General features: G+C 44.0%; 1 protein-coding gene across 4 annotated transcripts in view; it reads left to right on the top strand.

Annotated features, from left to right (window-relative positions):
- The window catches only part of LOC307187189 (integrin beta-5-like), a 105,121-nt gene that overhangs the window by 31,875 nt on the left and 51,776 nt on the right, over positions 1 to 21,470 (top strand). For all 4 annotated transcript variants that reach the window (XM_079922977.1, XM_079922979.1, XM_079922978.1 and 1 more), the window contains exon 5: positions 18,730 to 18,898. In XM_079922977.1, coding sequence (XP_079779103.1) covers positions 18,730 to 18,898 — 169 coding nt within the window. The remainder of the gene's footprint in view (positions 1 to 18,729; positions 18,899 to 21,470) is intronic.

Here is a 21,470-nt window from a genome sequence, read left to right on the forward strand (position 1 = left end):
AGCCTAAAGAAAGGCCTGGGGAGGTCATATCTGGGTGCAGGGAGGGAACCTGGCTAAGGTGTTAAATGTGATGAAGGATAATCCAGCTCTGTCCTCCCTCTGCCTGCGAAGAAATAAATTGTTACAAGGTTGCATAAAGATACAATGATGATAGCTCATTTGTTTTCCTGCCTGCCAGACACAGCACTGTTTTCTACATTAATAGATTTTAGAGAGTGTTCTCAGGAAGTGATAGACCCCGGTGATCAGGGAGGGAGCAGGCAGAACAACTTAAACTATCTCCTTGTTTGGAGCGACTGAGATGTTTGGAATAAATGAATCAAAGTCGGTTCCTATTGTTTATATACATAACTATAACTTACCTTGACAAAACAAAATGAAAACCCTGCCCTTTATAGGTGTGATTTTTTTTTTTTTTCTAACATAAGTACTTGAATTAGAAAATATTCGACAGGGCTTCCCTGGTGGCGCAGTGGTTAAGAGTCCGCCTGCCAATGCAGGGGACATGGGTTTGAGCCCTGGTCTGAGAAGATCCCACATGCTGCGGAGCAGCTGAGCCCGTGCGCCACAACTACTGAGCCTGCGCTCTAGAGCCTGCGAGCCACAACTACTGAGCCCTTGTGCCACAACTACTGAACCTGTACTCTAGAGCCTGTGTGCCACAACTGCTGAAGCCCGCATGCCTAGAGCCCATGCTCTGCGACAAGAGAAGCCACTGCAATGAGAAGCCTGCGCACCACAATGAAGAGTAGCCCCGCATTCGCGGCAACTAGAGAAAGCCCGCGCACAGCAACAAAAACCCAATGCAGCCAAAAATAAATAAATTTTAAAAATTAAAAAAAATTTTTTTAAAAGAAAATTTTCGAGAAATTATTAGAGAACAAGAGTTTCTAACTACTGCAGTGAGCAAATCCAAAAGTATGTAATGACTCAAACTTGAAGGAAGTTTATTTTCTGCTAACCTAAGTGCAGATGGGTCTCCTGCTCAGTGGACACCTGTCCTCTAAGCAGTGACTCGGGGTCCCAGGCTCCATTGGTTCACATGTGGCTTGTAAGGTCATCATGCCTGGAGGATTGCTCATAGGAGGATCCTATGGACCAGGATAGAGTGGCCTTTGCTCCTACATTCTGCTCTACAGAGCTGGGTTCTAGCGGGGAGGCTGGGAACTAGGTTAGCTGTGTGCAGTGGAAGAGGAAAGGGGATGGTGAATAGGTCCCTGCCCTAGTGCATTTGTGTATTGGAGGTGGAGGGTCACTTCCTCCAACTCCCCAATACAACCTTTGTGAAGGTGGTTTGTTTCCTTACTGGGCTTTCAAGTGTTTTTTTTTTTTAAAAGAAGATGTGGGGGTAGGAGTTTATTAATTAATTAATTTATTTTTGCTGTGTTGGGTCTTCATTTCTGTGCGAGGGCTTTCTCTAGTTGTGGCAAGTGGGGGCCACTCTTCATCGCGGTGGGCGGGCTTCTCACTATCGTGGCCTCTCTTGTTGTGTAGCACAGGCTCCAGACGCGCAGGCTCAGTAGTTGTGGCTCACGGGCCTAGTTGCTCCACGGCATGTGGGATCCTCCCAGACCAGGGCTCGAACCCGTGTCCCCTGCATTAGCAGGCAGATTCTCAACCACTGCGCCACGAGGGAAGCCCCCTCAAGTGTTCTTTTAAATGGCAAGATTATGCAGCGTGACAACGAGTGATAACCTTCAACTTTTTCTTGACTCATTTTCATGTTCAGCTTTGGTTAGGCTTTGGCATGTGAGGCCCCAAAGCATCGCTAGATGAGGAATAGCTAAGACTTACGTTCTTACTAAGTGTCAGGCATTCACTGCACTTCATACCTTATATGGATCATCCCATTTATATCTCGTAGCAATCTTTTGAGGTCTATAGAAGTGAGCTGTATTTTATTTTATTTATTTATTTTATTATTATTATTTTTAATTTATTTTTGGCTGCGTTGGGTCTTCGTTGCTGCACGCAGGATCTCTGGTTGCAGTGAGTGGGGTCTGCGTTGAGGTGCACGGCCTTCTCATTGCGGTGGCTTCTCTTGTTGCGGAGCACGGGCTCTAGGCACGCAGGCTCAGTAGTTGTGGCTCGCGGGCTCTAGAGCACAGGCTCAGTAGTTGTGGCACACGGGCTTAATTGCTCCTCAGCACGTGGGATCTTCCCGGGCCAGGGATCGAACCTGTGTCCCCTGCACTGGCAGGCGGATTGTTAACCACTGAGCCACCAGGGAGGTCCTGGTGAGCTGTATTTTAAAGATGAGGAAACCGAGGCTTAGAGGATTACACAAATAGTAAGGGGTAGACTTGGAGTATGAATCAGGATGAACTACTTCCAGAGTCTGTTTCCATCAATATGATGCTTATTTTTTCCCCATCTAAATCACACTGCCACCCAGATGCTTTCCTTGAGTTTGAGTAATAATACCCATTCCAAAACCACCCACCCTTCTAGGCACTTGCCTAAGGGTAATGTTAGGCTGTGCTGCAGTAACAAGCAAACCCCAGATCTCAGTGGCTCAACACAATGAAGATTTATTTCTTGCTTGTAAAGATCTGACGGGAGCTGCTTTCTGTGGCAGCTCTTCTTCAAGTGGTGACTCAGGGATTCGGGCGTCTTGTGATGTCATTTTCGATTCTTTGTCTCCTTGGCTGCCCCTGAGGGGAATAGGGCTGCTCGTAAGCCCCTGAGCCTGTCTAACTTCTTGTCTCCCCTTGGGCAGCCTCAGAAGTTCCCAGCTCTGGGTTGGACTGGGGGGTGGGGGTGAGGTGGTATTTATGCTGGTATTGTATGTTCTGAATCCTTCCTGACCCTTCTGTCCACACTCCTAGAAGCTAACTTAGATCTTTCCTGGGATTGCAATGACACCACAGTGGAAAAAACAATAAGATAAGAAAACATTTTAGATACAAACGAGATTCTAAGTTCCTTAGCCACAGAGAGACACTAGGTGTCCTCACTTTCTGGGTTTAGATTCCTCCCGGCCACAGGTAGCTGCTGGCATTATTGTCCCTCTGGTCCTGTCCCCAAGGCCCTTTTCAGCTGCATCCCAGTGCCACATGTCTTTTTGTTGGAGTTCTGCTACTCCCCAGGAGCAACAGCATCTTAACCCCCAGTTTTTTCAGTTCATCCGGAATAGTGATTCTGTCTGCTACTTTTCACCTCCGCCCTCTGGTTGGGTCCTGTCTCCTGAGAGACAGGGTGTGTCTCTACTTTGATTCTTCTGGGGACCATCGGCGAACTGTCAGATGCTAGATGGGAGGCTGGCAGAGGATGAAGGACTGGCCTGGGGCCCTCAGCATTGAATATTCAAGGTTATTACACTCTCCTTATTCAGAGCTACTTCTCCAAGCCCTAGAAGGCAGAACCAACTGCAGAGGGTAGAAGTTTTGACAGTGAGTACAAGGCACACTGACAGGCTGCTTGGGAGACAGGAAATCCGGTGAAAGAATGGGAGTTTGGAAGGAATCATCAGATCTGAGTTACACAGATCTCTCTTCCCTAAGCTGGGCAGCATGAAAGGGGAGTCACCGCATGGCTCAGTGAGCAGGCTGAGATGTACCTCCCGCGTCCAGGCGGTGGACTCTGTGTGGTTGCCTGGGTATCCTCGGAGATTCCCCACGGTTCCTGGAGAACAGAGCAAGCGGGGGGATGTAATCAGGCTGTTTCTGTTCCTGATTCAGCCCGTACATGTGCTTTATTTGCGTTCCTAAGTTCTTTTTTTTTTTTTTGCGGTACGCGGGCCTCTCACTGTTGTGGCCTCTCCCGTTGCGGAGCAAAGGCTCCAGGTGCGCAGGCTCAGCGGCCATGGCTCACGGGCCCAGCCGCTCCGCGGCATGTGGGATCTTCCCGGACCGGGGCACGAACCCGTGTCCCCTGCATCGGCAGGCGGACTCTCAACCACTGCGCCACCAGGGAAGCCCTTTCCTAAGTTTTAATGGCACTGTGAATTAGTTACCAACAGTTAAAAATAAAAGATTTAACAAAGAATAGCCAGGATTTTAGGTTTTCTCAAAAAACTAGGAGGTCTAGTAAAGCCAGCCTTGTCCCACATGTTGTTTGGCTGCCACAGTCCCTACCACTCCCTCTCGTCTCCCAGCTGGGCTGCTTCCTTGGTTCTGTTATCCGGCCCTCTCCAGATTCTTGGACAGCAATACCATAGAAACGACTATTGCTCCCACAAGACTCTTAGGCAAACGAAGCTTTTTATTGAAAGGATAGCTTGTGCACAAGGGAGAAGGTGGAAAAGAGTGTCAATTCCCCGAGGACTTTCTGGGAAGGGGTTTTAAAGGCAGTGTGAGGGAGGAGGCCACAGGGTGCCTGAGCAGCTTGTGCTCAGTTCTTGGATTGGTTGGCATGGAGTTGAAGTTTGGAGCGTCATCAACCTCCAGGCTTCAAGCAGTCTGGGGTCTATGTGCCCGCAGTCGGCAGTTTTCATCTGGGGGCCTGCTTCCTGCTAAAACACCTTAGGAATGCGTGTCAAGCTTTTATCTATATCTTTCAGGGAACTGGGAGTTCGGCAATTCTGCTAGGTGGCGGATTTTTTTTTTTTTTTTTTTTTTTTTTTTTTTAAAGAAGGCATATCCATTTCTAAATTTATTTCCCAATTTCTTTTGCTTGTTTTCTGACCTTTGTAGTGCATTTTGCCATGAGGAAAATTTTAATTCTTATATAATTAAATGTATCCTTTTTTCTTTGTATCTTAGAAAGGTATTCCTCATGAATAATTTATTTCAAGTCTCCCAGGTTTCTGATACTTTTACACTTTCATTATTTTTTCACTTTTAACTAGTTGCTGTATCTAGAATTTAGTAATTCTATGATAGCCATATTTTCCCACTTTTGTTGAATAATTTTTGCTGCTGATCCAAAACGTGAATTTTATTTTAATCTCAATTCCCTTATGCTCTCGCATCTAATTTTAAGATGCTTCCTATCCCACTGGTTGTTTTGTCTATCTAAAACAAAATGCTACCTTAAAAATAATGTAATTATAATAAATGTCATTAGTAAACATAATACAATATATAATAAATAGCATAATATAAAATAACAAAATATAATTTACCATATAACAAGGTCAAAGGAGAGCAAAAGTATACAATCACTTGAAATATCCCCCAAAAGATATTTTATAAAATTCAATATTCATTTGTAATTTAAAAGAAAGAGTAAAATAGGGATTGATGAATGCTTCCAAAATAAGAAGAAATTATATGTCTAAAAGAGAAAGAGGTAAGTGATAGACTTTAGTAACACTGGCAATAAATGCAGGACAAGATGAGGATGCCTGATATAATGTTAAAGAAAAAGTATTATGTAACATTGTGTTTGCAGCACTGATGAGTTCAGTGAAAAGAGAATCTCATAGAAAAGAGTATCTCGTTCTTCTTAATGTATGTACACTTGTCCATTGCATGAACATAACAGCTTATTTAACCAATATGTTACTGATCTGCATCTGGATTTCTAGGTTTTCATGCAATTTTATTATGCACAGTTGCTTCAAACACTAGGACTTCCTCTTATGTTTATATCTTTTGAAAGAAACAATATCTCCACCGATGATTTATCTGTGCTGGCTGCTAGCTGACTTTGGGTACTTCTCAGTTCTTCCCTTTACCTTCCTAGTCAATATGAAAAGGGAAGGCAAGAAGGTCTCCTGTTTAGAGACTGTAAAGGTAGGTCTTGGTGATAAAGTCTTGGTGGTAAAGGCTAAAAGTATTAACCCAGAACAGATGTTTTTCCAGCTGTAACTGTGTGTGATTCCCTTGGCTTGATTCCGTAGAGGATGTAAGACAAGACTGTAGAATCTGCCCTCAAAGTGCTTCCAGTAGGATGAGCTAAGTCAAGTATGGTGGCATATCTAATTCAAGACAAACTATAACGTCTCCTTTTCTCTCCTGGCAAAACTTGGTGGAGTGAATGTAGAAGTCACTGTATGCTTTAAATTAAAGCAACACAATAAATCCTGTATTGGAAGGTGCTTATTCTGGTCTCTTTGTGGAGACGAATTGGAAATTGTCTAGAAGAAGGAAAATTAGGTTAACCAAAGTTAAACTCATAAATAATTGAGCATTAATTAAATATCTGTGGTCTATGTTTCTCTTTGATCATAATTTCTCCCAATTTATAGACCTCTTTGATACCTGATTAATCCTTGTCAAAGATGCAGTTAACAATGATTATTACTGTGTATTAGGTTTTGCCTGGGCCCTGAAGAAACTATCCTAAATCACCAGCTATGATTGTCACTTGATTTCCTCACAGAGAACAATCAGAACTCCTTGTCTTAAGTGGCTTGGGATGTGAAACTAGTTAGTCTCTTAGATACTGTTAGAGGACCCTACAGAGCCCATTGGTGAAAGTTTGGAAAGCACTGGGCTTCTTAAGATTGATTCTTGTAGTGCTTCAGGAAAGATCACTGAACCAAAAGGATAACGGTGTTTCTGGTTCTGTTGTTAGTGTTCTCCATGGAAACATTGCTGAAACTTCTGGACTCAATTTCCTTCCCCATGTGTGAATGTCACTGAAAAGATCCAACTCCATTCTATCCCCATGTAACTTCAGAAACTAAGCAAAATGAAGACTCAAAATTCATTTCAACTAATGAAATGAATATAAAACGTAGAGTGGAACTGGGAAAATACCTGGTTTAAATTCTGGAAAGTACCAACTATACAATTCCGGATAAGTTGCTTCATCTTGCTTGGTATAATTTAATGCCCATCTCACAGGATGTTATGATGATTAATTTAATATCTTTGTATAACGTACAGTGTTATGTAATTTCTTCTTGTTTTTCTTGAGTAAATTCATATCCTTAAGCAACTCACTGTAAACAACAGTTACTTACTTGCTTAAATTACTCTTATCTTCTATTATCAGCTGAATTGTGTCCTGCTCAAGTTAATATGTGGAAGTCTTAACCCCCAATACCTGGTAATATGACTGTATTTGGAGATAAGGCCCTTAAGTAGGTAACTGAGGTCAAATGAGGTCAAATGGGTGGGCTCTAATCCACTATGACTGGTGTCCTTATAAAAAGAAAATATTAGGACACAGACATGCACAGAGAGAAGACCATGTGAAGACAAAAGGAAAACATGGCATCTACAAACCAAGAAGGGATACTTGAGAAGAAATCAATCCTGCTGACACCTTATCTCAGATTTCTAGCCTCTAGACCTGTGAGTGAGTAAATTTCTGTTGTTTAACCTCCTCAGTCTCTGGTACTTTGTCATGGCAGCTCTAGGAAACTAATACAACTTTTTATGGCCTCCTTGTCTCAAGTTGAAAGTTCAATATTTGGCATCATAGCTAGGAAACAAAAATATCATCTACATTCCTTGTCGTAGTCTTTCTTCCCCATTCTCATTGCTAGTAATTTCCATATTTGGGTCTCTTTTCTGTGCCTTGTAAACAGAGCGATACGCTCATTTCTGGTCTTACTGCTAATATACAGTAAATGTGCAGATACCGAATAGATTTTGGAGAAGTGCAGCATATAGTTGGCACATGTGTGTATGTGTGTGTATTCATATAATTTATACTTTTTCTCTATTTTCTTCCTTTGGTGTGAGCTAAGATTCTCTGCTTTTGTGACGAGTACTCCTGAGTACTAATCCCTGAATTTAATTTACCAAAAATTGCCAAAAATAATAATAATATGGGGAAAGAGACAGTGATAGAGGGAGAAGAACAAACAATCAGGCAAGGGCAGTACTGTGAATTATTAGGGTCTTATTAATAAGATTATGTTAGTCTAGAGGAAATGACCGTAAATATCATCAGTGAGCCCAGTTGGTCTTTACTGACTGCTAGACACATCCCTGAGTTCTGTTCTTAGTCCCCAACTGTATGATTACTACTGTCTGGAAGTATCATTTGAACAACTAAAGTCACTTAATGGAAAAGGAATATGTCTTTAGAGAGTCAACAGTAATTTTTCTATCTGATTAAAAAGGAATGTTGACTGTCTGGCAACCTCAGTCATATTTGTAAGCAGGAAAGCATTGGCTATTAAAAGTGGATGATGTAAAGAGATGAGCAGAAACTTTGGCGATAGGTATACCTGGATTTAATTCTCACTTCTACCGCTTGGTAGCTGGATAGCCTTAGGCAAGTTTCATACCTCCCTGAAATTCACTTAATTCAGTCTGTAAAATGGCATAATAACTTATTATAGCATCCTTTTAGGAATTTTAAATCAGTTCTTGAAATAAAAGTACACAATATATAGACAAGTATGGATTCCTCAATAGGTGTTTGACCTTTCATTTCTCCAGTATCCCACCCGCATCAAATAAAGAAAAATACTTTTTAAAATTTACGAATATTTCATTGTTGTAAAGTTAAAGCCATAAAAATAATCAAATGGCCTACTATCATACCGTTAGAAGAAAAAAAAAAAGGTGTTCATGAGAGTTCCATATTAGAATACAAGTTTTCCTTAGGCACCTGTTTATGTATGCTATTCTGCTCTTTACAATAAATAATTAAATTTAAAAGACTTAATTCCTCACTTTTAAGACCTTATTAGTTTACAAATTACATATTGACCTATGCTAAATTTTATACCGACCCATGCTAATGAATTCAGTACAGAAAACAAAAAACACTGCACTCAAGCAAACTATATATATATATATATATATATATATATATATATAACTTATATGAGAATTGCTACTCCAGCTTTCTTTTGGTTTCCATTTGCATGAAATACCTTTTTCCATCCCCTTACTTTCAGTCTGTATGTGTCTCTAGGTCTGAAGTGGGTCTCTTGTAGACAGCAAATATATGGGTCTTGTTTTTGTATCCATTCAGCCAATCTGTGTCTTTTGGTGGGAGCATTTAGTCCATTTACATTTAAGGTAATTATCGATATGTGTGTTCCCATTCCCATTTTCTTAATTGTTTTGGGTTTGTTATTGTAGGTCTTTTCCTTCTTTTGTGTTTCTTGCCTAGAGAAGTTCCTTTAGCAGTTGTTGTAGAGCTGGTTTGGTGGTGCTGAACTCTCTCAGCTTTTGCTTGTCTGTAAAGGTTTTAATTTCTCCATCAAATCTGAATGAGATCCTTGCTGGGTAGAGTAATCTTGGTTGCAGGTTTTTCTCCTTCAACACTTTCAATATGTCCTGCCACTCCCTTCTGGCTTGCAGAGTTTCTGCTGAAAGATCAGCTGTTAACCTTATGGGGATTCCCTTGTGTGTTATTTGTTGTTTTTCCCTTGCTGCTTTTAATATGCTTTCTTTGTATTTAATTTTTGACAGTTTGATTAATATGTGTCTTGGCATATTTCTCCTTGGATTTATCCTGTATGGGACTCTCTGTGCTTCCTGGACTTGATTAACTATTTCCTTTCCCATATTAGGGAAGTTTTCAACTATAATCTCTTCAAATATTTTCTCAGTCCCTTTCTTTTTCTCTTCTTCTTCTGGAACCCCTATAATTCGAATGTCGGTGCGTTTAATGTTGTCCCAGAGGTCTCTGAGACTGTCCTCAGTTCTTTTCATTCTTTTTTCTTTATTCTGCTCTGCAGTAGTTATTTCCACTATTTTATCTTCCAGGTCACTTATCCGTGCTTCTGCCTCAGTTATTCTGCTATTGATCCCATCTAGAGTACTTTTAATTTCATTTATTGTGTTGTTCATCGTTGCTTGTTTCATCTTTAGTTCTTCTAGGTCCTTGTTAACTGATTCTTGCATTTTGTCCATTCTATTGTCCATTCTATCTCCAAGATTTCGGATCAACCTTACTATCATTATTCTGAATTCTTTTTCCAGTAGACTGCCTATTTCCTCTTCATTTGTTAGGTCTGGTGGGTTTTTATCTTGCTCCTTCATCTGCTGTGTGTTTTTCTGTCTTTTCATTTTGCTTATCTTACTGTGTTTGTGGTCTCCTTTTTTGCAGGCTGAAGGTTCGTAGTTCCTGTTGTTTTTTGTGTCTGTCCCCAGTGGCTAAGGTTGGTTCAGTGGGTTGTGTCGGCTTCCTGGTGGAGGGTACTAGTGCCTGTGTTCTGGTGGATGAGGCTGGATCTTGTCTTTCTGGTGGGCAGGTCCACGTCTGGTGGTGTGTTTTGGGGTGTCTGTAGACTTATTATGATTTTGGGCAGCCTCTCTGCTAATGGGTGGGGTTGTGTTCCTGTCTTGCTAGTTGTTTGGCATAGGATGTCCAGCACTGTAGCTTGCTGGTCGTTGAGTGAAGCTGGGTGCTGGCGTTGAGATGGAGATCTCTCGGAGATTTTTGCTGTTTGATATTATGTGCAGCTGGGAGGCCTCTTGTGGACCAGTGTCCTGAAGTTGGCTCTCCCACCTCAGAGGCACAGCACTGACTCCTGGCTGCAGCACCAAGAGCCTTTCATCCACAGGGCTCCTTAATTTGGGATGATTCGTTGACTATTCAGGTATTCCACAGATGCAGGGTATATCAAGTTGATTGTGGAGCTTTAATCCGCTGCTTCTGAGGCTGCTGGGAGAGATTTCCCTTTCTCTTCTTTGTTCTCACAGCTCCCAGGGGCTCAGCTTTGGATTTGGCCCCGCCTGTGCGTGTAGGTCGCCGGAGGGCGTCTGTTCTTTGCTCAGACAGGACGGGGTTAAAGGAGCCGCTGATTCGGAGGCTCTGGCTCACTCAGGCCGAGGGGTAGGGAGGGTCACGGAGTGTGGGGCGGGCCTGCAGCGGCAGAGGCCGGCGTGACGTTGCAGCCTGAGGCGCGCCGTGCGTTCTCCCGGGGGAGTTGTCCCTGAATCCCGGGACCCTGGCAGTGGCGGGTTGCACAGGCTCCCCGGAAGGGCGTGTGGCTAGTGACCTGTGTTCGCACACAGGCCTCCTGGTGGCGGCAGCAGCGGCCTTAGCGTCTCATGTCTGTCTCTGGGCTCCGCACTTTTAGCTGCGGCTCGCGCCCGTCCCTGGAGCTCTCTCAAGCAGCGTTCTTAATCCCCTCTCCTCGTGCACCAGGAAACAAAGAGGGACGTAAAAGTCTCTTGCCTCTTCGGCAGGTCCAGACTTTTCCCCAGACTCTCTCCCGGCTAGCCGCGGTGCACTAACGCCCTGCAGGCTGTGTTCACGCCGCCAACCTCAGTCCTCTCCCGGCGCTCCGACAAAAGCCGGAGCCTCAGCTCCCAGTCCCGCCCGCCCCGGCGGGCGAGCAGACAAGCCTCTCGGCTGGTGAGTTCCGGTCGGCCCGATCCTCTGCGCTGGAATCTGTCCGCTTTGCCCTCCGCACCCCTGTTGCTGTGCTCTCCTCCGCGGCTCCCAAGCTCCCCCACTCCGCCTCCCGAAGTCTCTACCCGCGAAGGGGCTTCCTAGTGTGTGGACACTTTTCCTCCTTCACAGCTCTCTCCCGCTGGTGCAGGACCCGTCCCTATCCTTTTGTCTCTGTTTAGTTTTTTCTTTTGCCCTAACCAGGTACGTGGGGGGTTCCTTGCCTTTTGGGAGGTCTGAGGTCTTCTGCCAGCGTTCAGTAGGTGCTCCGTAGGAGTTGTTCCACGCGTAGATGTATTTCTGGTGTATCTGTGGGGAGGAAGGTGATCTCCGCGTCTTACTCTTCCGCCATCTTCCCGGAAGTCCTAGGTGGCGGATTTATAGTTCCGCTTTTGTCCTTTGGAAACCATGTACAGATGTCAGTGGAACAGAGATAGAGCTAATCTTTTACTCCTGTGAGTCTCTGGTGGTTGTCTCAGAAGCCCAAGCTTTTAGGTGCTGTTTTTCTGGCCTGTCAAGCCCGCTTTCTCAAGGTCGTTCCCTTGGTCCTTTTCCAAAATGGCTGTCCTGTTGTCTTCCTGTCTCAGTTTGAGTTCCATGCTTGGCTCCGTAGTTGCCGTCTGTGATCCTTGTCTGTTCTTTTCCTTCAGCTCATGTGGAGAGAAAAATCACAGCGTTCTCTCTCAATGGTACCTTCTGTTAGGTTTTTTCTCCTGTGGTGGTGTGGAAGCAGCAGCAGTAGCCCCGGGAAGTTCTGGGGAGATGGGGAGTCAGGAGGAGTGATTTAACTACCTGCGCAGGACATCTCAGAAGAGAACCAGTTTTTTTTTTTTTCCGGTACGTGGGCCTCTCATTGTTGTGGCCTCTCCCGTTGCGGAGTACAGGCTCCGGACATGCAGGCTCAGCGGCCATGGCTCACGGGCCCAGCCGCTCCGCGGCATGTAGGATCTTCCCGGACTGGGGCACGAACCCGTGTCCCCTGCATCGGCAGGTGGACTCTCAACCACTGCACCACCAGGGAAGCCCTTCGTGGGGCTTTCTTGAGGTTTGTCCCGCCTCCTGCTCCGGATGTTTCGGCCAAAGGATCAAAATCCTAGACTTATCCCCTCCCATCTTAGAATGAACCAGAAATGCCAGAGCTGAAGTAAGTAGTACCAGGGCTGCCATAAGGAGAGAAAAAAAAAGTAATTTAATCATCAGATTAAAGAACTGTTTAATTGTATTCTGAGTAATAGAAATAGTGTTCCTGGGAAGCGTCACATGATATTCACTGGTACAGGATTTGATGGATTAATCCGGCCTGTTATTTCTGGTTCTGAACACTTTTTCTTTTGTTAGAGGTATTAGGCTGTTGCTGATATACATGCCATGTCTCATTTATATGTGGCATCTAAAAAGGCCAAGCTCATAGAAACAGACAGTAGAGTGGTGATTGGCCGGGGAAGCGGGAAATGTTGGTCAAAGGGTACAAACTTACAATTATAAGATGAATACATTCTGGAGCTCTAATGTACAGCATGGTGGTGATAGGCAACAGTACTGCACTTGAAATATACAATTGTATACTTGAAAGTCGTTCAGAGAGTACATCTTAAGGGTTCTCACCACACACACGAAAAATAGAAATACATCTGTAAAAATCTTTGCAAGTGAGATAATACATTTCATCCTTCATCATTTATATTTTTTCTTACCCTTTGTATTTCTTCCAAGAGGTCATGGTACTCCTTCACCCCCTTGAAGGTATTATTTCATTGTCTTCTGGCATGTCCTGTGGCTGATGAAAAGTCTTCTATCTAATGGTTTTCCTTCTCTCTGGTGGCTTTTAATATTTCCCTGTGCTTTTCATGTCCTATAATGATATGCATTCCAATGTGGCTGGGTTGGATTTAGTACTTTTATTTGCATTGCTCAGAACTTGCTCTGCTTGTTTAATTTGAGAACATAGCTTTATTCTTGAAAAATTTCAGACATCATCTCTGACTCCTGTCTCCGATTCTCTCCATTTTCTTTCTAACGCTAGTAGGTGAGTGTTGGAGCCTCTCATTCTAAACTTCATGTTTCTAAATTTTTCTCCCATAACTTCTACCTCTTTCTTTCCCTTAGCTTCATAATAGAAAATTTCTTCCAGTTTATCATTTTGTTCTTCAGTTTTTTTAAAAAAATTTTATATTGGAGTATAGTCAGTTAACAATGTTGTGTTAGTTTTAGGTGTATAGCAAAGTGATTCCATTACACATATACATGTAGTTATTCTTTTTGAAATTCTTCTCCCATTTAGGTTTTTACAGAATATTTAGCAGAGTTCCCTGTGTTATACAGTAGGTCCTTGCTGGTTATCTATTTTAAATATAGCAGTGTGTACATGTCAATCCCAAACTCCCAATCTATCCCCACCCCCCCCCACCCTTCTCCCCTGGTAACCATAAGCTCAGTTCTCTTAAGTCTGTGAGTCTGTTTCTGTTTTGTAAATAAGTTCATTTGTATCATTTTTTTTCTAGATTCCACACATAAGCGACATCATATGATATTTGTCTTTGTCTGACTTATTTCACTTAGGATGATAATATCCAGGTCCATCCATGTTGCTGCAGTGGCATTATTTCATTCTTTTTAATGGCTAAGTAACATTCCATTGTATATATATATATATATACCACATCTTTTTTTTTTTTTTTTGGCCACACCACGCAGCTTGTGGGATCTTAGTTCCCCAACCAGGGATTGAACCCGTGCACCCTGAAGTGGAAGTGCAGAGTCTTAACCACTGATTGCCAGGGAATTCCCACATCTTTTCATCTGTTGATGGACCTTTAGGTTGCTTCCACGTCTTGGCTATTGTAAACAGCGCTGCAATGAACATTGGGGTGTATGCATCCTGTCGAATCATGTTTTTCTCCAGATATATTCCCAGGAGTGGGATTGCTGGATCATATGGTAGCTCTGTTTTCAGTTTTTTAAGGAATCTCCTTACTGCTCTCCATAGTGGCTGTACCAATTTACATTCCCACCAACAGTGCAGGAGGGTTCCCTTTTCTCCACACCCTCTCCAGCATTTATTATTTGTAGACTTTTTGATGATGGCCATTCTGACGGGTGCGAGGTGATAGCTCATTGTAGTTTTGATTTGCATTTCTCGAATAATTAGTTATGTTGAGCATCTTTTCATGTGCCTCTTGGCCATCTGTATGTCTTCTTTGGAGAAATGTCTGTTTAGGTCTTCTGTCCATTTTTTGATTGGGTTGTTTGTTTTTTTTGATATTGAGCCACATGAGCTGTTAGTAAATTTTGGAGACTGATCCTTTGTCAGTCGCACCCGTTTGCAAATATTTTCTCCCATTCTGCAGGTTGTCTTTTCGTCTTGTTTATGGTTTCCTTTGCTGTGCAAAAGCTTTTGAGTTTAATGAGGTCCCATTTGTTTATTTTTATTTCCCTTACTCTAGGAGATGGCTTGAGAAAGATATTGCTGCAATTTGTGTCAGAGTGTTGTGCCTATGTTTTCCTCTAAGAGTTTTATAGTATCTGGTCTTACATTTAGGTCTTTAATCCATTTGAGTTTATTTTTGTGTATGGTATTAAAGAATGTTTTTAAAAAAGAAGTCTATTTATTTATTGATATTTGGCTGTGTAGGGTCTTTGTTGCTGCGTGCGGGCTTTCTCTAGTTGTGGCGAGCAGGGGCTACTCTTCGTTGCGGTGCACAGGCTTCTCATTGTGGTGGCTTCTCTTGTTGCGGAGCACGGGCTCTAGGCATGCAGGCTTCAGTAGTTGTGGCGCGCGGGCTCAGCAGTTTTGGCTCGCGGGCTCTAGAGCGCAGGCTCAGTAGTTGTGGCGCACAGGCTTTGTTGCTGTGCGGCATGTGGGATCTTCCCGGACCAGGGCTTGAAACTGTGTCCCCTGCATTGGCAGGTGGATTCTTAACCACTGCGCCACCAGGGAAGTCCCAAGAATGTTCTAATTTCATTTTTTTACATACAGCTGTCCAGTTTTCCCAGCACCATTTATTGAAGAGACTATCTTTCCTCCATTATATAGTCTTGCCTCCTTTGTCATAGATTAATTGACCATAGGTACATGGGTTTATTTCTGGGCTTTCTATCCTGTTCCTTTGATCTGTATTTTGGTTTTTGTGGCAGTACCCTGTTCTTTAATGTTTTTAATCCATACACTGAAGTTTCATTTTTGAATTTGAGTGACTTTTTTATTTGGTTCTTTCTTTTAGACTTCTGTTTTTCATACTATTTTTTCATAGCCTTCTGATTGTTTTTTCTTCCTAATAATATCCCATTCTAGTCTTTGGTATTTTTTCCTTCTCCTTGAATGTTTTAAATATCTTTGTTTTAATGTACTTTAGATAATTGTGTTACCTGTTTCTTGAACTGCAGATCCTGCAGTTGGTTGAATTTGCTGATATTCCTTCATGGTAGTTTATTTCTCATGGGGTCTATAACTTTTTCATTAGTTCCTCTTCATCAGAGGTTGTTTTCCATTAGGGGATCACGTGCCCCAGGGGTACTGACGTCCCTGCAGGGTGGTTTTCGGTTCCCTGATGCTAGGATCCTCTGGGTTTCACTGTGGGACTAGTTCTGTTTATTTCTCAGCAGGGGGGTTCCTTCCTTGTAAAAGTAATGAATTCTGACTTGTTTAGGCCTGGAGTTACAATCTTTATGGGTGATTCATCTCACCATGAGCCCAGAGTGCATCTTCCTTGCTTCTCTCCCAGGCCAGTGGCTGGAATTTTTCTGGGTTTGATTTTAGTGACAGGGCAGCTCTTTGTAACACTCATCTTTATGCAGAGAGCCCTGTTCCAGTGCTCTGTCCTGCGCTGGCCTGAGGTCCATCATCTGTCCCTGTTAGAACCTGGCCCCAAGCCCCAGACCTTTGTCAGGCCCCAGCACGCTAGGGTGGGGGGGTGGGGGATCCCTTTGCCAGGAGATCCTTGCTCACTTCCCACCTAGTTGAAGTCCGTTCATTTGTGCAATGCTTTTCTCTCCGTTCCTGGCACCTGGGATTTCCCCGCTAAGCTTCCAGTCTTGGCTACGTATTAACATTTTTGAGGATTAGATTTTTACCCAGCAGTTCTCTTTGTTTAGAGGAAGAGGAGAGGTCTTGCCCTGTCAGCTCCATGGTCCACAGTATTGTCCTGAAGCATTAGATTGTTTTTTGGCTTTGCCTACATCTAGCATCTGCAAATAGGATTCACTTTTTATACATACATGCTCCCCCAGGCTCTTTAAGCATATATATTTTATTCATCTTCCTGGTTCATAATTCTTAATCCAGTAAAGATTTAGTCGGCCCTGAACTGGGGTCCTGTGGCACAGACACAGTTGGGGGTGGGAGGGCTTCCTGGCATGAGACCCTCAAACACCCAGATCTTCGGGTCGCTCAGACAGCTCTTCCAGGGGTTAAATTAGACACAGTTTGACATTGTTTTCCAGAGACTATGGAGACATTCAACAGAGCCTGTGTGACAAAGCTGTTTTCCTCTCACTAAGAGGTGATTCTGGTTTGGTTATAATAAATTCTCTGCAATGAAGTCTTCTCTCTGGCAAACACATTTTCTAGTTTCTGATTATTAATAGTAATTCTCCACAGTAAAAATGTATCTACTTATTCCCCTTTGCAGGAAGGGAAGAGGTAAAGAACGCTGAACTAATTTAGCTGAGCTTTTCACAGCTTTTCTGGTTTTCTCATTGAGCAGCAGTCATAGTTTTGTTCCTCTTCTCCCTTCCTCAACCGACCCGTCAACTGAGACAGTAAACACCTGAAGTCCGCAGCCATGGCCCAGCACAGCACAGAAGGGTGAAGTTGCTCAGAGGGTGAGGGAGGGGAGTGAGAGTTTGTGTACATTTCCTTCCTCCTGGGCCCATCTATTTGTCAGATGACTATGATGGGACCTCAGCTCACTTCCTGCTTCCAGCTGGGAATGCAATTTCCATGACCTTTGTCTTTATGGGGAACTGAGATGAGAATAGAAAGTTTGGGTGGCATGGGTTACAGAAGAGCCTGACCTGTGCAAACACAAGGGGCGGGTGAAGATTTTTGGGGAAGGAGGAGGGAGTGAAACAAAGGGACGGCAAGTGGGGACAGCTGCTCGCAGCTCTTCCTGTCCGGAGGCACCGTGGCCATCATGGCAGTGGGGTTGACCCTGCAGAGGTGGCTTACTGTGAGTGACTGTTGGAGCAGGTACCGTAGGCCCTTAGAGGGGATGAGAGAACCTCTTAGAAAGCCCAAGGTTGCCTCTCTCGGGGAGGAGGGGAGCCTCTCAGACCTGCCCCAGCTGCCCTTCTTGATGGCAGTGAGGCAGGAGCTGCTAGGAGTTGCTAAGCCTGTTTCCCTTCCCACGCACACGGCTTGAATTGGGTAGGTAACGAAGCCTTCCCCTCATGCCTCTCTGTTGGTGTTTGCTTTCTGTCTTAGTTCTGAAAGAGAGGCTTCCTTAACATGGCCACGGACCTGCACAGTCTGGTCCAGCTTGCCTCCCCAGCCTCCTCATAGCTCATCTTTGCCCTTGTTCCCTGCATTGCAGTCTAACTGGCCTCCCTCTGCCCTTGGGCTCTCTGTGCTCCCTTCTGCCGCAGGGCCCTTGCATTTGCACTTCCCTCTCCCCTTTTACCCAGTGAACCTTTTTGGAAACAATGTAAGGCCCCTCTTCCTATTTCATTGGTTATATAGCCAAGTGAAACTCCTGCAGATGTGATTGGGCTGTAACTTCCTCCAGGAATGGGGCCATCTGCACTGCAAACTGAAGATGAGAACACCCAATATTCAGGAGAAAGACATGGCATTAACCTCCTATTGAGGTGCAATACTGCCCTCTTTCCAGATTTCCAGGTAGCATTTTCCATTCGAAGATGGTTTGCTTCTCAGTGATTTCTCTTTGCGTCTAGGAGAGCTGATGCTTTATCATTCCAGTATTTATAAATGAACGAAGAAACAGAACGTTTTCATTCCTGTTGCATTTAGTGTTTGCTCGGTTGCCAGCACGTCCTGGTGGTCTCTGAGTGGGTGGACACGAAGGGGTTATGTGATCCTTTATCACGTGGCAGCAGCAGAGTCGATGTAAGAAGCTGGTTTCGTAGAGTCACTCTGCTCACGCTGCCCTCACTCGACATGATCCGCCTTCCTCTGCCTGTAAGAGCCTTCCTTCCCCTTGGTGCCGCCCAGGCTGCGGTGCCTGTCCCACCAGGCGCTTGCATCTTCCAAGGCCCGCGTCAGGGCGCCTCCGTGACACCTTCCTCTGACCGCGGTAGCCCACTGTTAACCGCTACTTCCTACGACCCATTTGTCCATTTCATTCACCTACAGCCTGGTATGTGCTGTCCCGCCCGCAGTTTAGAGCTTGTGTTTGGAGAGTAGGGACTAGGTTATTTCTCTGTGCTCCCCCACTGTGTCTGTCCCAGGGGTGTGTGGTAGGTGCTGAGTATTCGTTGGTGCCGTTCAAGGCACTCAGTAAATGCAGAGTTACTTGGTTGTTTAAGATTTTGGGACAAGGAAGGAAAAGTGATTTTTCTCCTCTTTCTCTCCAGTTACAAGCTATTCCCAAACTGTGTCCCCTCCTTTGGGTTCCGCCATCTGCTGCCTCTCACAGACAGAGTGGACAGCTTCAACGAGGAAGTTCGGAAGCAGAGGGTGTCCCGGAACCGCGATGCCCCCGAGGGCGGCTTTGACGCAGTGCTCCAGGCGGCTGTCTGCAAGGTAACCTTCCCTTCTGGCTCTGCCCCTGCGTGGGAGGTCGACGGAGAGGTGTCGGTGTGGGTGATGTGCGTTGGCACTGCCTGCAGATATTGGGTCATCGCAGCCTGTGGCCTCCTGTCCACTCTTGCATCAGAGGGTGAGCTCGGTGGGCCCTTGGGAAGATCTACAGAAGTCAAACCAGCTGGCGTGCAGGGGTGGCTTAGGGCTGGTGTGTGTCTGTGTCAGGGTGTGGCTGTGTACAATGGGATGTTGTCTTTGCCAGCAGACAGATGTTCCTTTTTTCTATGTTTGGCTTTTTTGCTGCTTTTGGGGACAGGGAGCAGGGGGCAGAAAAGGTCAAGCCATATGCATAGAATCTTGTAGAATTTTATGGCCCAATTTTGGTAAACATTAAAGAGTGCTCTGTTGGGGAATCCAGCTAAAAAGAGAAGCGCTTGTCATCTTTGGTTTTCTTTCTGTTTGTTTGTTTTTCTCGTGTTTCTCTGTGATATGTGAATCCAGAGGGGAGGACACAGACTTAGGTCAGAAATGAACTCATGCTTTGAGACATTCCAATCTCAGCAAAATATGTAAATGGGATGTTGGTAATAACTTATTCTTAACATAATTTTCTATATCAAGACAGCCCGATAACAATAACAAAAGATAAAAATAAATATCACTCTTGAATTTGCTATTCTGGCACATACTTTAACATTTTTTTCCATAGTGGTCACCATATACCATGCATAATTGGTAATGCTTTCTTGACCATTTTGGTGGGCTCAGCAACAGGGCGGTGGTTGGGATGCTCACGTCTGGGGGAGGGCTGGGTAAGGAGGTTAGAACTCAGTTTGGAGAGGCCGCACGTCTGACCTCAGAGAGCCTGTGTTTAGTGTGTCACAGATTCACTTCTCCTCCTCTTGGTCCTCGACAAAATGAAAAGAGAGTCACGGTTGTCCCTTCCGAAATAAAAAACTGAAATGGTAGACAGGAGGGATAAGGGGAAAGAAAGATGTGAAGAAAGCACAGCTTCCTCAGTCCTCTTCTTGGTCCCACTGCCTTTCTGCCCGTCCCTGTGTCCTTGGGGCCACCCCGGAGAGGACGGTCTCACAGTGACCCCCTACCCAGGACGGCTGCAGAGCGGCCCCTGCCCAGCCGCTGGCTAGAGCAGAACGGTTTGATTCAGAGGCCCCTGATGCTTCGTAGCAGCCCAAGAAAGCCAGACGGGACACAGCTAGAATGTGTTCAGCTCTGAATCTTTCAAGTGCATCACAGAATAGACAGTTTACGGATTTACTTCAGAAAGAAAAATTATGTTTTTGACTGGCATTCAGATTATTGATTGTATGGGGTGTTATATTCAGGGACATCCTGCCAAATCCACTCTTGGCAGGAACAAATAGTGCAGGGAAAACACGAGATCCCTCTTATCTCCCCATCGTGGGAATATTGTGGGTTTTCTTTCCGGGGGAGGAAATTGTCTTTTAAGGCTTGAAGGGAAGAACCCAGTGACAAGCCTACGCACTGTCCAGTTATATTAATTCTGTTTAATTAGATGAATCCGAATGGCATGATGGAATGCTTGAGGCGCGGTGGTCCACGAGAAGCCGTTTGATTCGCTCTTTAGCCCACAGAACCTTCCTGTGCCATCCCAGACCCATGAAAATATCCTTCCCTTTGAAAACTCAGTATTTCAAGACTCGAGTGCTTCAAAGCAGATTTCTTCAACTCAGTGCCCGCACCTGGTTACGAATTATTGTTGGCCTGAGAGGCACTTTAGTGTGTGTTTCAGTTTTATATCTTTTGGCATTTTTCTCTTATTCCCCACCTTGGCCTTTGTCGTGGGGCGTCCCTGGAAAGTTACTAATTGCTTGGAATTACGCAGTCGATGAGATCCCAGCTTTTATTCTCACCATTTCTTTTCCTTTGTGCTGTCAGTGTGTGTTTGGGTACCTATCAAGCAATTTCTTTCTCACTTGAAATCACCTATTTATAACGTCATCTTCCTGGTTAACTACAGCCTTATTTATGGTTGCTAAATATTGGAAATAGATTATGGCCTGTCTAAAGGCTATAACAATCACACTCTAAAAGAATATTTGAGCACTTGAATAATACTTAAGATAAATTAAGAGAGGAAAGGAAAGCACGTGATAAAACAGCATAGACGTCTGACCCTATTTTGCAAACAAAAGAAAGAAAAATCTGGAAAAGATTGGAAATAAATAGACCAAAGTGTTAACAGCAATTGTCTCTGGTGATAGGATTAGGTGTGGTTTTTATTTTCTTCTTTGTGTTATTTTATATTTACTTAAATTTTCACAATAAATAAGGTATGATTTTTAAAATTTGTAATGGAACATTTCAAATATATAAAAGTAGAGAGAATAGTGAAATAAAATCCCATGTACCCATGGTCCATCTGGGACAGTTACCAGTTTGTAGCCAATCTTGTTTCATTTGCCTTCCTAACCAGTTTATTCCCCATTATTTGAAGTAAATCCCAGATATCATTTGTTCCAGTGATAATTAGGTTTTTAAAGTTTTTTTTAAAAGCCCTAAGCATGCCTTACTTCGTTGACTGACTTTT

Source organism: Stenella coeruleoalba, assembly GCF_951394435.1.
Source record: "Stenella coeruleoalba genome assembly, chromosome: 5".
Classification (NCBI taxonomy): Eukaryota; Metazoa; Chordata; class Mammalia; order Artiodactyla; family Delphinidae; genus Stenella; species Stenella coeruleoalba.